We start from the raw sequence: 12,617 nt of genomic DNA on the forward strand, positions 1-12,617 counted from the left end.
CTTTTGCACATCTTTCTCAGTCCTCTCCTGTTACAAGTAAAAATGAGGAGCCTGTAGCTGTCCCCATCTTCCCTCACCCTTCAACCAACAGGCTTCCCGCTTCAGTTGGTAACTGAATAGAAAAAAACCAACTATATATAAAAAAAGCAACCCTTATTATTCAATGCAATTCCAAAACCATATTTAACAACCCTATTCCCTATGACCTGTACTGTAGCATACCAGTAATCTGTGGGGGTACCTGTATGGTATCTTTCGTCTGAGCATCCCACAACACTATTCGACAGTTGTGGAAACCTCGGAGCAAAAATTCCATGACCTACCAAGACAACAAGATCACAAAGCAAGGAAGGGAACCTCCATGTCCTGGTGCTACTAAGGCTTGCAATCCACTGTCCTGACCAGTGCTGTAGGACCAACAACATATTTCCTGTTGCATTTAACCTGGATGAAGACATTCACTCCTTAGCCTCTGAAAAGTCCACATTTTATATAGGTGGAGGCCACCATGCGGGAATACCGTCCATCTCCTCCTGCCCATGACCTCAAACTTACTCATGTTTCCTTTCACCCATCCCTTTAACTCATCACAGTAAAATTCAGGGGAACCCTCTGCAGTAAAAGACAGTAAATGTCTCACTGCTATATTGATGCAAGCATCAAGTGACACCAGGAAGATCAGAAGGGTGTTTGCTTACTCTGCAGAATCCAGCCCAAAGGACGTAGAGTGAATTCTCCAGAAATGTTATCAGACACATTATGAAGCCTTTTCAACTTCTGGAGCATTGGCAATGATAGAGAAGACTTTCAAGCTAGTTATTTAAAAGCAGTTCCTAAGGAAAACTGAAATCTCTTTAACTGCCAAGGATGACAGTATCTCTCTGCAATGCCTTCCTGGCAGCAGAACAGCACAAGATCTAACCCAGATCCCTCCGAGAACCAAAATTCGTGCCTAAAGCCTGAAAGCAAACAGGTATTTCTTTGACTATTGTTTCTAACCCCATACATCTTCCCTTCTTCACAGCCCTGAAACAAAACAACTGAGACTGTTTTCGTGTTCAGAAGGAAAGGTACCCAAGTGAAGTGTGTAATCCAATTAATTTGAGTTTTATTTGACCATGTCAAAATCCATCACAGCCTAGGAGTAAGATGAAATTGGGAAATGAACATCGAAGAGCAGTGAAGGCATTAACAATTGCAGAGCCTTTTGTTTTTAAAGAACAAGTGGCCAACAAAATCAAACGTGTATCCACTGAGAGGGGGAAAGGGTGGGCTGCAAACAGCCAGGATTTAATTACTGCTGGAGGTAAGCCATGGATAAAGATTTGGGTTACAAAACATTCCAGCTAAATGGTACATTATTATGATGTCAGAGTTACTCCCACAAATCCACCCATCCTGACATTTGACTCAAAGTTATTTATGAAAGGTGATTCCATAATTGTGACACAGAAGAGAGCTCTTCTCAACAGCCCTTTAGCTCAGTAGCTCCTGACTTGGTCTCTGCAGCATGGGCGTATGGACATGCAGGAAATCTAGAGTGGCTCCTTCCTCAGCTGCCTGGCCAGGCAAACCTCACTCAGATCAAGGTTTCCTTCCAGGATGAGCACTGAAGGAAACATACTGTGAATGAAATGGGATTGAAGTGCATTAAAACACAACCCTCACTTTTTTTTAAGGGACTCTCTCCATATTCCTGTAAAGCAGCAGGAAGAACTCCTATCTCCTTATAAACTGCCTTCTCCTTATAAACAGGGACACGTTCTGGGGCTCTCTGCAGCTGGGAGCTGTTACAGCAGCCACAAATGGTAGCAGGAATCTTCCCTTCTCAGCCTTCTCCTGCACTGACCCAGGCTCTGCTGGGCTCAAGGGCTGGACTTTGCTTCAGTGCTTCTGGATATACTAAAGCAGAAGGCAGACAACTGCCTGCCTCATTTGAGAAGACCTCGATACACGAGGAGCTCCACAGCTTTCCAATGCCTTGCCAAGCCAAGGGGAAGAGCACAACCAGCCTGACCCGGCCACACACGAGCCCCTACGTTCTCTGGAAGAGGGCACAAACATCCTGCAAAGGGGACACCTGAAACAGCACAGAAAGGTCCTGAACGGCGCAGTGGAACTTGCCCAGCCAGAGCGGCAAGGCACCTCAGAGGCACAGGCCTGAACAGCTTTGAAAGGAATCGGTATGGTTTTCTAAAGTGCCATTCTCTTCCTCCTCTCCTTGCCCTTTGCCACCTCTGCTCTGTTCTCCGTTCCGTGCCTACGTGTGGCAGCAGGCACCGGGGTGTCACCTCGCGAACCTCTCTTCTACGCCCTGTTTCACCGACGACGTGCCGGGCACACAGGCAGCCTGCGGCGCCTCGGCTTCCCCTTGCTCTCCGTGCAAAATAGGTTAAAGTTATCTCCCGTGTCCTTTGCAAACTGAATTCTTTGAGAGGTAAGAAAACACAGCCCTCAACAGAGTGAAAGTTGCCGCCTTTTCTCTTACTTTTCCTTAAAAATTATCTTAGCTTTAGCACAAGTAAGAAGACTGAGCTGACTCTACACCACATACCTGATCCACTCATCTTTAAGTGGCAGAGAAAGCGAGCGATCCTTGTAGCAGCAGCCTCAGCAGTGGGGTATGGCAGTTTAGCTCTTGGCCTATGTCTAATGTTTCTGAGTAAGGGATAAATTCCCCTGTTATAGGCTTGATTTGTTGAGACAGGATGGAAATGAAGTAATCCTGTCTTAATTTCTTTCTGCTACCTGATCTGGAGGGAGACAACTGGGACCAATTTCTTTACCGCAGCACAGTGAAACTGTGAGAAAATATCTGTCTCCCCATTTTTGGCTTCTGTCTGACAATAAACATTGCCAACAGGAACTTGTTGCAATTAATAAAGGCACATGTATTAACCATGTTCAGGCAGAACCAAACACTATACTACTAATATTAATCTGATACAGCTTTCTCACATCTCCATGGGTGCACATGCCCATTACCAGGAATATGCTTCCCCCTGCTGTCAGCAGCTGGAATATTGTGTTTAGATGTGCTCCATTCAAAATAAATAAATAAAATTTAAAAAAAAAAATCTATCCAGAATTTACAAGCTAAGTTTTAATGGTTGTAGAGGATCAGCTTTCCACCAACCTGTGGTAGGCAAAATCAGCCAACATACAAGCAAAATGGTAAGTTTTGTAAGAAAATAGTCTTGATATTGCCATAACTTTATCATGACCACATAGATAACTTATACTTGCAGTGAAACTTGTATTGAGAAAAATTTTTACAATGAGAAAAATTGTCATAAAGTTTTGGGCTACTCCTTCTGCAAACCAAGAAATCCACCACAGGTATGGAGGAGGAAAGGACAGGGCTGCCCCAGGCATGTAATAGTCACCATTTACTCACGGTTCTCAAGTCCATGTGGGAGCCTGTTGCTGCCCAGTGTTGGCAGAGTTGATACAGATATTTATCCACTCATTTATCTGCTTTCCATTTTTGGACAATACAGAGTTCAACCTTCTCACGTATCAGCTGAGAAACCCATGTAATCAATGCCTACATACACTTCTAAATTTATCCACTACTTTGCAAGAAAGAGTTTAATTTAAAGGATGGTTGGAGGGAGCAGCAGTACCCAAACTGTCCTTAAGGATCCTTTGGAATAAAAGGCTGAATACAGAATGGCACCATTTGGTGTCACCCTGTAAGGCAGCGAGGTGACTGCAATGCAAAACCTTCTTGTTATAAGGCTCGTGAATGCAGCACATCAATCTACGTTTTGTGAAAATCTTAGTATTGAACCACAATTAATTTCATCCTGCCCATACGCTCTAAGTAACTGAATATCAAATCGAGCTGTTAAAATTCTTCCCAAATTAAAAATACATCTGCTCACTTTCAGGAAAAGAAGTCTGGAGAGCAGCGTGGGTGGAAGAGAAAGGAAAGCTCTAGAAAACTGTCAGACATGGGGAGACTTACTAATCCTTGGCTGTAACTAATACAACTGAGTTTGAAGCTGGACGTGAGCAGAATGCTGGGGAAGAGGCATGGCTGAAGTCTGGGGCAATGGAGGTGGGAGACCTGACAGAGCTGGGGCTCCAGGAGTTTACAAGCCAAGTGGAGAACAGCTGGGCTCTGCTTTATCATTATTAGATGCCAGCTACACAGACTGGACTGGAACAACCAAGCCAAATCTGAGAGCACTCAGATAAAAGCGCATGATGTGCCTTTCCTAGAAAGCCTTTTCTTGCCATGCACAGCCCAAATCAAATAAATGTATTTTCAAATCACCATAGGCTCAGGGAAACTCTGACCCTCTAGTTATAGTGAAGACATAAATCACAGTCTTGGTCTGGGCTTTTGAGTCTGTAATTCTGTGTTTTGCGTGGATGCGGGATAATGTTGATGCACCAGAAACGCAGGTGGAAGACACATCTGTGGGGGCAGGAAAAGAGACGCATTTAACAGATGTCCTTGTTATGTTCTATAATTTCAGATTTGCAAACCTTTGGTACTTACTCATTTCTGAGCAACCCTGAGCACTGTAACACCGCAACAGCGGCACCAAGAGGTCTCTCAACAGCACAGTTTCGTTGCACCGGCACCCAATGGGCCAGACAGCTGTATTTCTCTACTCACTTGTCTTTCGCGATGCCAACCTCAGCTCTGACATTTCACTAGAGACCTTCTTCACAGCAGCTACTCATGACGGAAGCTTAAAGGACACCAAGCTGCTTCCTCAAAGCTGTGATGAACCCAGAAAACCAGGCACAGGGAATAGCCATAAATCCCCAAAACCCTGTTCTCACTGATGGTTTTAGAAGAGCAGTGACTTAGTTCCTCATTCTGGAGAGGTAAGCCCCTCTAGCTTCTGTGTCTTATGTGTTCCATCTTGAACAGGAACTTCCAAGAGACCCACACAATGGAGGCAGCTCGCCTAGCTGCTCCCAGGGAAGGCAGGGCCCTGGCTGGGAGGTGGGAGGAAGAGCTGAGCTGCTCTGTGCCTGCTCACTCTGCTGATGTACCAGAAAAAAATGGGAACCAAGGAGGAAACTTACTTTCTTTTTCAGCTGTGGGCTGGAGTGAGTAGAGAACCCCTTGTTGAAAGGTAAGAGGGAGGCTTGGAGTAGCTGGTGGCCCTGGAGGACCTGGGGGACCTGGGATCCCGGTTTCTCCTGGAAGTCCTCTCGGTCCTTGAGGTCCCAACACCCCTGTGCAGAGGCAGGAGAGGATGTGTTAGAGCATTTGAAGATGTGCTAATTATGCTACCATGTAAAAAGGCAGTAAGAAGACAAAGGATTTCTGTCCTGAACTGTAATTGTGGAGATTAGCGGTATGGGCCAAAATAGGAACAGCTTCCCAATTTTCCATTATTTGCCTTTTGCATCTTCCTCAGCAAAGCAGATAGCCTTACTTGGCTCAAAGGTGCTACGAAGCTTAATTCCCGAAAGAGTAAAATCTCCCTCCTCCCTGAGGCTGAACAAGAAACTAAAGGCAGCAGGGTGCGAAGTCAAGCACTGCTTTTTCTCTTCCCCTCCATGTACACCTGGATGTCACCTTGCTGCCAGGAAAGCACAGAAAGAACAACAGGAACCCAGTCAGTCCAGTAGCAGACCGATTCCGCTTCCTGTGGGGCTGGAAGGCTCTCATTGCAAACTGAGAAACCAAAAGGCAGACACGTCCTTGGCCAGACGTTAGCCATTGACAGGTTGCCAGAAAATGCCAAAAAGCTTTCAGGGCTGCTCTCACGTTTAAGGCACGCTCCAAGGTTCAAATCTTTCCTGAGCTCAGATTTACAAGGCACAGCCTTTTAGATGCATACAAAGCACAGAGCCTGAGGTCTGGCACCTATTGTGTAGTATCGCCTTCATCAAAAGATTTAGGAACATTTTGGGGATGAAGAAAGTCTCCTAGCTCAGGAATGGAGTGTACTCTGAAAGAATGGCCTCACAACCTTTTCCCTTAACGTACAAAAGCATCATTAGTTTGACATCCTGGCATCTGACAGCTTGACACAAATGGCGGAGAAAAAAGGGAGTTAAAACAGGCACACAGCGCGAGGGTTAAACAGGGGATGCTCTTATCCAAAGGCTGACAGATCAGAGACTCTGTTTTACAGCTCCTGAGCAGGATGGGGAAACATGATCCTGCTCTGCAGCTTTCTGGGACAAGCTCTCTCTAGCTCCACGGGAAATCCCAGGGACCGTCATTGCTCGTGCAGGTGGTTGCCCGCTCTGAGAGCTGCCGGCTGATTTCAGTGCCCAGGGGACTCACAGGAATAGACTCAATACCAACTGAAGATGCTCAACATCTTGTGTGTCCAGACTTTTATGATCTGTCGTCACAGATATTTCTATAAAGTCAAATATCTCTTATGATGGTAGCACTGCCCTCCTCCAGCACTTACCTGGTGGCCCTGCGGGGCCCCTCTCACCAGGTTGTCCCTTCTCTCCTTTTGGCCCTGGTGGTCCTGGAAGACCAGTTGGTCCAACCGGGCCTGGAGGACCAGCCTGTCCTGGCAGCCCTGAAAACATTCAGAAAGCAAATTAGTTGGAGGTTAGGCCACTACTAAGGTCAGAAGGTCTTGAGCAATTTAGAAACCAGAGAGGGACCTAAAATGCAGCTTTGCACAGACAAGGTGGTACTGGTGGCAAGAGCTGGCAGGTAGGTAGGGCAGAAGAGCCAGACTGGACCTCACTTCTCCTCTTCTTCCTCCAATCTTTAAAGAAACAAGCATATCCCCACGTATAAGACCCACCCCAAAAAGTTAGCAGGATGTGCAGCTCCACCTGGGATGTGCTGGTCAAAGCCAAAGTGAGCTCACACTGTCCCCTTCCCAAGGCCTGAATGGCTCTGGGCAGGGTCTGGTGGTCCCTCAAGCACTCCTTCGCTAGCTTCGTCCAGCCACGCGTGCCAGCTCCTTGGTAGTCCCAATGTATCAAAATACACAAAATACATTTGCAAAAGCAAATCAAACCCTGTCTCCCACTTGCTCTGGCTGATCTATACATACCACCCAGAGATTCTGCATCGAAGATGTTTCCCTGTTTTCTCCCGTTTTCATTCATCAAACAAGTGTACCATGCTGTGCACAAGCATTTTTCATCCCAAACTGAAATTAATGCACCTACACTTCTGAAGAAACTCGATGTTACTAATTTATATCAATGATTAGGGAGCTGAGCAAACCCATCTGGAAATACCGGTAACAATTACAGTGATACAGTAACAAAACCAGTAATAATTACAGCCCAGCGTAATGCTTCTTGGCAAGTCCACTCAGACCCCCGGCAAGCCCACCAAAGGTGCAGGCAGCGTTTGTAATCTGGAAGTGACCATTTCTGATGACACCAAATAAAATCCTAACGGTGTTTTCTTTAGACTATCAAAGTAATAACAACACTTGGCAATTTTATAGTGTTTTTCAGAAAACCACCGAGCATCTTGGCTCACAAAAGTACTGGGTGCTTTGGAAAGGTACACTTAAATACTGTGCAAGCATCAGTGAAGCCTTTAATACCTTAGAGAGGTGGGTGAGTTAGTCTGTCTACTCAGATGAAGTGGCTAATGGTTACAATAAAGGCATTAACTGTCAAAGCCAAGAGAGTCACGTGTTCCTGGTTTCTGGGCTACCAAAGGCCTCTGAGTACTGGAAAGCAGTGGCAGATGCAAGCTACAAAGCCAGCGGAAGGTCTGAGTCCAAAGTTCAGGGCACTCAGGTTTCAAGTTTTAGTCTGTATATGACGTATGACCATAACCCAGCAGAGGCAAGTGAAGTTGTGATAAACTCTTAAGCAGTGTCCTTCCCCTTCCCTGGTTATCAGAAGAGGTACTGGACCCTCAAGACCAGTGCCAGGAGAACCTGCTGCATGTAGGGGATGGGGAGGAATGGATGGGAATAGAAGGAGAGATGGAGAAAAGGAAACAAGCTGGCCCGCTAACACCTTCACAGCTGGTACCAAAGACAACGGGGCTACATAATAAAAACCAAGGCTCACAGGATTTGCAGCTCCCACATTTGGATCTGGTTCCCACTCCACATGTGGGACAGCCCACCTGGGGCACAAAACCTCAGCCCCCCAGACATTCATCCAAACTCTCTGCATTTCTCAGAACAAAGCACTAATCCCCCAAGATTTATCCCCTTGGATCCCCCAAGATCCCCTTGAAAGATTTCCCCTTCCTCTCTTCTTTTTTTTTTTTGCCATTCTGGAGAAATATCCAAAATATTTTTTCTTACAAAAATGAAATCCATCCATCTCTAATCCATGGTAAAACTGGCCAGACTGAAGAAGCGAGGTTTTTCAAAGGCTTTGTGTGGGAGTGTGCACCTGTACTTTTGTTTTAGTCAGTCATCAATAAAGACCTGATTTGAGTATTGAACAAGGAATTAAGGTAAGGTTTTAATTTGGATCAATTTGCTTACCCACAAGACACAAACTGCAGACTTTTCTGTGAATAGAGGGGCTCCTTTAATGGATCTCGCCTGACAGGGGATGCTGGACTTGGCAAGCTCAGGCAGGCCATCATGAGCCCATTTAAAAGAGCAAGAGCATTTGTTCACAGCATTGCAAACAGCTTCTCCCCCCTACCAAAACCCCCAGCACACCTGAAACTTTATTGCAGCAAATTCTTTCCAGCAGAGGGAAGAACAGCAGAAACACCGTTTTGCAAGCACAACACATTGTGTTGCTGAGCGTGGGTCAAAACATTTCCTCACTTGTATAAATCAGCCTCAGTCCTTCAGTTCAACCTTTATAACTCAATCCTGGGAACTTCTGCAGACCAAGAGCCATCAGTTGCTGCTAGCATGCTCGATCACGCTGCTGCAGTGGAGCTTTAGATAACTGGCACTTATTTCCCCGAAGGTAGAAAGCGCTGAAGGAAAGACTAGGAGAGGCAGCAGTGAGTAATGTGCCAGGCAAATGCTCATACTGGTGACAAATAGTGTTACCAGCATAAAAGAGACAAGTGAAAAAGGGAAAAGAAAGAGGGAAGGATTCAGGGAAAGAGGGGGAGGGAAATGAATAGGTCAAATCTTCAGCCGGCATAAATCAGCTCTGCCGCAGTGGCCTTGCTTTCAGAGAGCTGAAGGCCATGGCAAGTATTTATCCTCCAAAAATCTGAAAGAAAAAGCCATGAGGAAAGAAGAAAAAAAAGACAAAAGGTGGCAGGGTGAGTATTCTACTGCTGGAGACCAAATCAGACGTGCAGAGACCTGGATTTTCTTCCTGGCACTGTCATTAACCTGCAACACACCATCTGTTCCCCCTCCTTCCCCAAGGTGTTCTCCGTGCAGGGGCAGGGTGTTCTCTCTGTGGAGCTTAGCCGAACGATGCCCAGAACATCGCCAGCAGCTCTCGGCGCCGCTGGCAGGCAATACCCACCGGGTAACAACGGTGTTTTCTCCCACCACTCAGCACGTGTCCTGCTCACTCTGGCCACGTGTGCCCCAGTGAACTGCCTCTCCATCGGGCAGCGGTTTCCGTCCTTCGTGTGCTGGGGGAACTGAACGTCTCAAAGCTGATAAAGCTGGCATTTCGCCCCTCTAACCAGAGCGGCCCATGATCAGATAAACCCAAAGAAGAAACCCAGCCCCTCTGTATCTGCGAGGCTCCTCTGTACCACTGAGGACTCCTGGCCACAGGACACTTCTGCTTTTTGGGACATGTCCTGTACAGGACTGGACATAGCAACATTTGGGTTTTGAAAGAGGAAATAGCAGAAACCATTGACTTACCCTGTGGTATTAGCTGCTCCTCTGCACCTCTGTGTCCTTTAGGCTCTAGTTAAGAGGGTAAGGGTAGGGGGAAAAAAAAAAAAGGGAAAAAGATATGAAAAATTAGGTCTCTTGCTGCCAACTGGCTCAGCCAGAGTATATATATTTTCTTAGTACTCAGTAAAATGTATCCTGTTGATTAACAAGCTGATCAGAAAGGCCAGTGGTGCAGCTGTCTCAACAGCTCTGATTGCTTTTAAATGATTGTCTATTCTCAGCCCTGTCACTCACAGAAGAAATAACTACCCTAATAAACGGTAGCAAGTTTTCCTGGCCTTCAGCCTGGAGAGGTGTCAGCCAAGCGAGAGCTATAAGGTCATCCAGAAACACTCCCACCATTCAAAGCATCTAGTCCCCATCAACCATCTTTACGTTAGGCACCAACATTCTGCCCTTGGTCCACCCGATTGAGAAACTTGGTGGCACACAAGCTAGGATTTGCATTTGCTTTGGCTGAAAAACTAGCAGCGGGGGAAAGTAGGCAATATTTCATAAAAATCTCTGGGGAAGGGGACGGAAGGGACAGAGGCTTACCTTTTGACAACCCCAAACCCCACAAGACACTCAGGTTTGAATTCCACCTGCTCTAACATCACACTTGTTGAAAGATCTCCTCAGGTCTGCAATCTCTGTAAGTCAACCTGGGGCCAGCTTTGAGCAACAAGTCACCGTACAGTGTCAAAATCAAGCAAAATGGGCAGTCCCCCACCATTCTAAACCAACTGTGTGAAATTCCCTACATTTCACTCACCAAAATCCACAACGGTTTTTTGGCTGGCTTTGAATTGTAGATACAAACTGGTGTGGGGAGGGAAGGCAGGCAGACGTGGACCCAGATCCATGAAACATCCCCACAGCTCCTTAGCAAAGCAAGCATCTGGAAGCCCACACAGCTTGGGTAGGGGCTTGAGAGGCAATCACATGTCAATAAGCAACTTAACTGATTACTTCTAATTACTGAAAGACACCATCCTGACCTGAAATGGTCCAGTGCATACCTGATCCCCAGTTTTTATGCTGGAGTTGTTATTCCACACTAGGTTAAATAAAGCAAGGCTAGAAAAATAAAGGGTAACAACGAGCACGGACTACACCTGGTAGCAGCAGGCAGGGCTGTAACGCACGTGGCCGGCTGTGCGCACAGCCTGGGAGTCCGACTGACGAGACTCGTGGAGAGCTCAGACAGTATCATCACCTGATTTTTGGAGGTGATCACTAGCTGCCTCATGGATTTAGTGCAGGGGTAGAGGGTGCCGACACTGGACCATGGAGTCAGCCTGATGCAAGTGCTACAGGTGATCGTTCTCTTTTTGCATCACTGCCTGGGTGAGTGGCATTTGCTGCTCCTTGCTGAGCAGGAGGAGATTATCACGTGTACAGAGCCTCCAAGAGGAAAGAACTTTGAATGGAAGGTACAGAGGCGTCAGTACTTTTGCTGGATTGACTTTAGTACAATGAAGTGCAGGTGCAGAGATACTGCAACAGCAAGAATAAATGACATAGAGAAGGCAGAATAAGCATATAATGGACACTGGGGGAAACTGCTTTAATTCAGTTCCTGGCAGCTGTCACTGTGGTTCTGAAAATACTTTGCAGAACATATTGTTAGTGAACCTCCCTCCATGTTGTGGCATCCAGTCAAATTATAAACATGGACGACATCTGGTCTATGTTGGTTGCTCCAAGTCTGCTGCAGTCATGAAGGGCTGCCATATAAACTGCTCTGACAAAAAAAAAAAAGGAAAAAAAAAATAGAAGAAAAAAGCAAAGTAGGCCCTATAGAGGATTAAGGACTAAAGAACTGCTCTGGGAGCAAGTAAAGCAACTGACAGACAGGGCTTTGGAAGCAGAGAGCAGGGATCTTGAAATGGGAATGCCAAGGTCAAGGAAATTCAATGCGTGGGGATCTGTCTAGCCAAGTGGGCTCAGAGGGAGATTGTCTTATAAGTGTATTTTTTTTTCATGCCACAAGAGGGACCATAAAACAGCCCATTGTGTTTATGGTAAATTTAAAAAATATAATGCAGAGTGCAACTGATGTTGCTATTCATGGGAAAGTTTTTTGTCCTAATAAAACCAAGAATTACCCTACCCCAGTCCTCTACCTCCCCACACTGCTCCCAGGCAGGGAAACACTGCGTTCGGCGCTCGGTAGGCGAGTATAAATTGTTCCCCTGTGATCCCGATGGCTCTCTGGAGTTTCCTCAGGAATGTTTCAACCTATCCAGGCCTCAAAATCCACGGTCTTTGGACTTAAAACACGTACACCAAAACATGCAGGCAGGCATAGCGGCCCTACTGAGGTTAACAGAAATCTACCCTTCCAGAGACCAGAATTCAGCTCTCAGTAGATGCTTGCGCCAACAGAAATCGAGACTAGCAACAGATCGTTAAGGCTGGCAAAATGGAGCTTAACATGTTAGTTTCTAAGCTTAGCTGCTTTCTTCCAGGAACACGACTGCCCTGTGCTGGCTTAACTCAAGGAGGGGCAGAGACACAGAGAGAAAAGCTGAAAGTCCCTCTCTTTGCGAAGGGGTGATCCTCGCTCCTGCACGGGCAGTAGGAAGGGGCCCTGAGGAAACTGCGTGCAGCTCCCTGCAGCTAAAAGGATGCTCTGTGGTGGGATGGGAGAGGACTGAATTCCTTCCTTGTCCGTGAGTCCACATCGGTGTTGGCACGTGACCACCTCTGCGTTCACAGCTCGGCGGAGACACGAGATGTTAAACACTTAGAGTGAAGAGCCCCTGGTTTGAAGCCATCCTGGCTCTAGAACTAAATAATGCTGATTCTGACCCTAAGACAGAGGCTGAAAGCTCTCAAAACGCCTCTCCACAGGGTGGTTTTCCT

General features: G+C 46.5%; 1 protein-coding gene across 1 annotated transcript in view; it reads right to left on the reverse strand.

Annotated features, from left to right (window-relative positions):
- LOC104625409 (collagen alpha-1(XXVI) chain-like) overlaps positions 1 to 12,617 on the reverse strand; it is a 150,212-nt gene that overhangs the window by 14,755 nt on the left and 122,840 nt on the right. The window contains exons 6-8 of the mRNA XM_010293027.1: positions 9,732 to 9,776; positions 6,399 to 6,515; positions 5,050 to 5,202 (exon numbers count right to left, since the gene is read on the reverse strand). Of these exons, the coding sequence (XP_010291329.1) occupies positions 5,050 to 5,202; positions 6,399 to 6,515; positions 9,732 to 9,776 (315 nt within the window). The remainder of the gene's footprint in view (positions 1 to 5,049; positions 5,203 to 6,398; positions 6,516 to 9,731; positions 9,777 to 12,617) is intronic.

The sequence above is a fragment of the Phaethon lepturus genome, unplaced genomic scaffold (genome assembly GCF_000687285.1).
Source record: "Phaethon lepturus isolate BGI_N335 unplaced genomic scaffold, ASM68728v1 scaffold10868, whole genome shotgun sequence".
Classification (NCBI taxonomy): Eukaryota; Metazoa; Chordata; class Aves; order Phaethontiformes; family Phaethontidae; genus Phaethon; species Phaethon lepturus.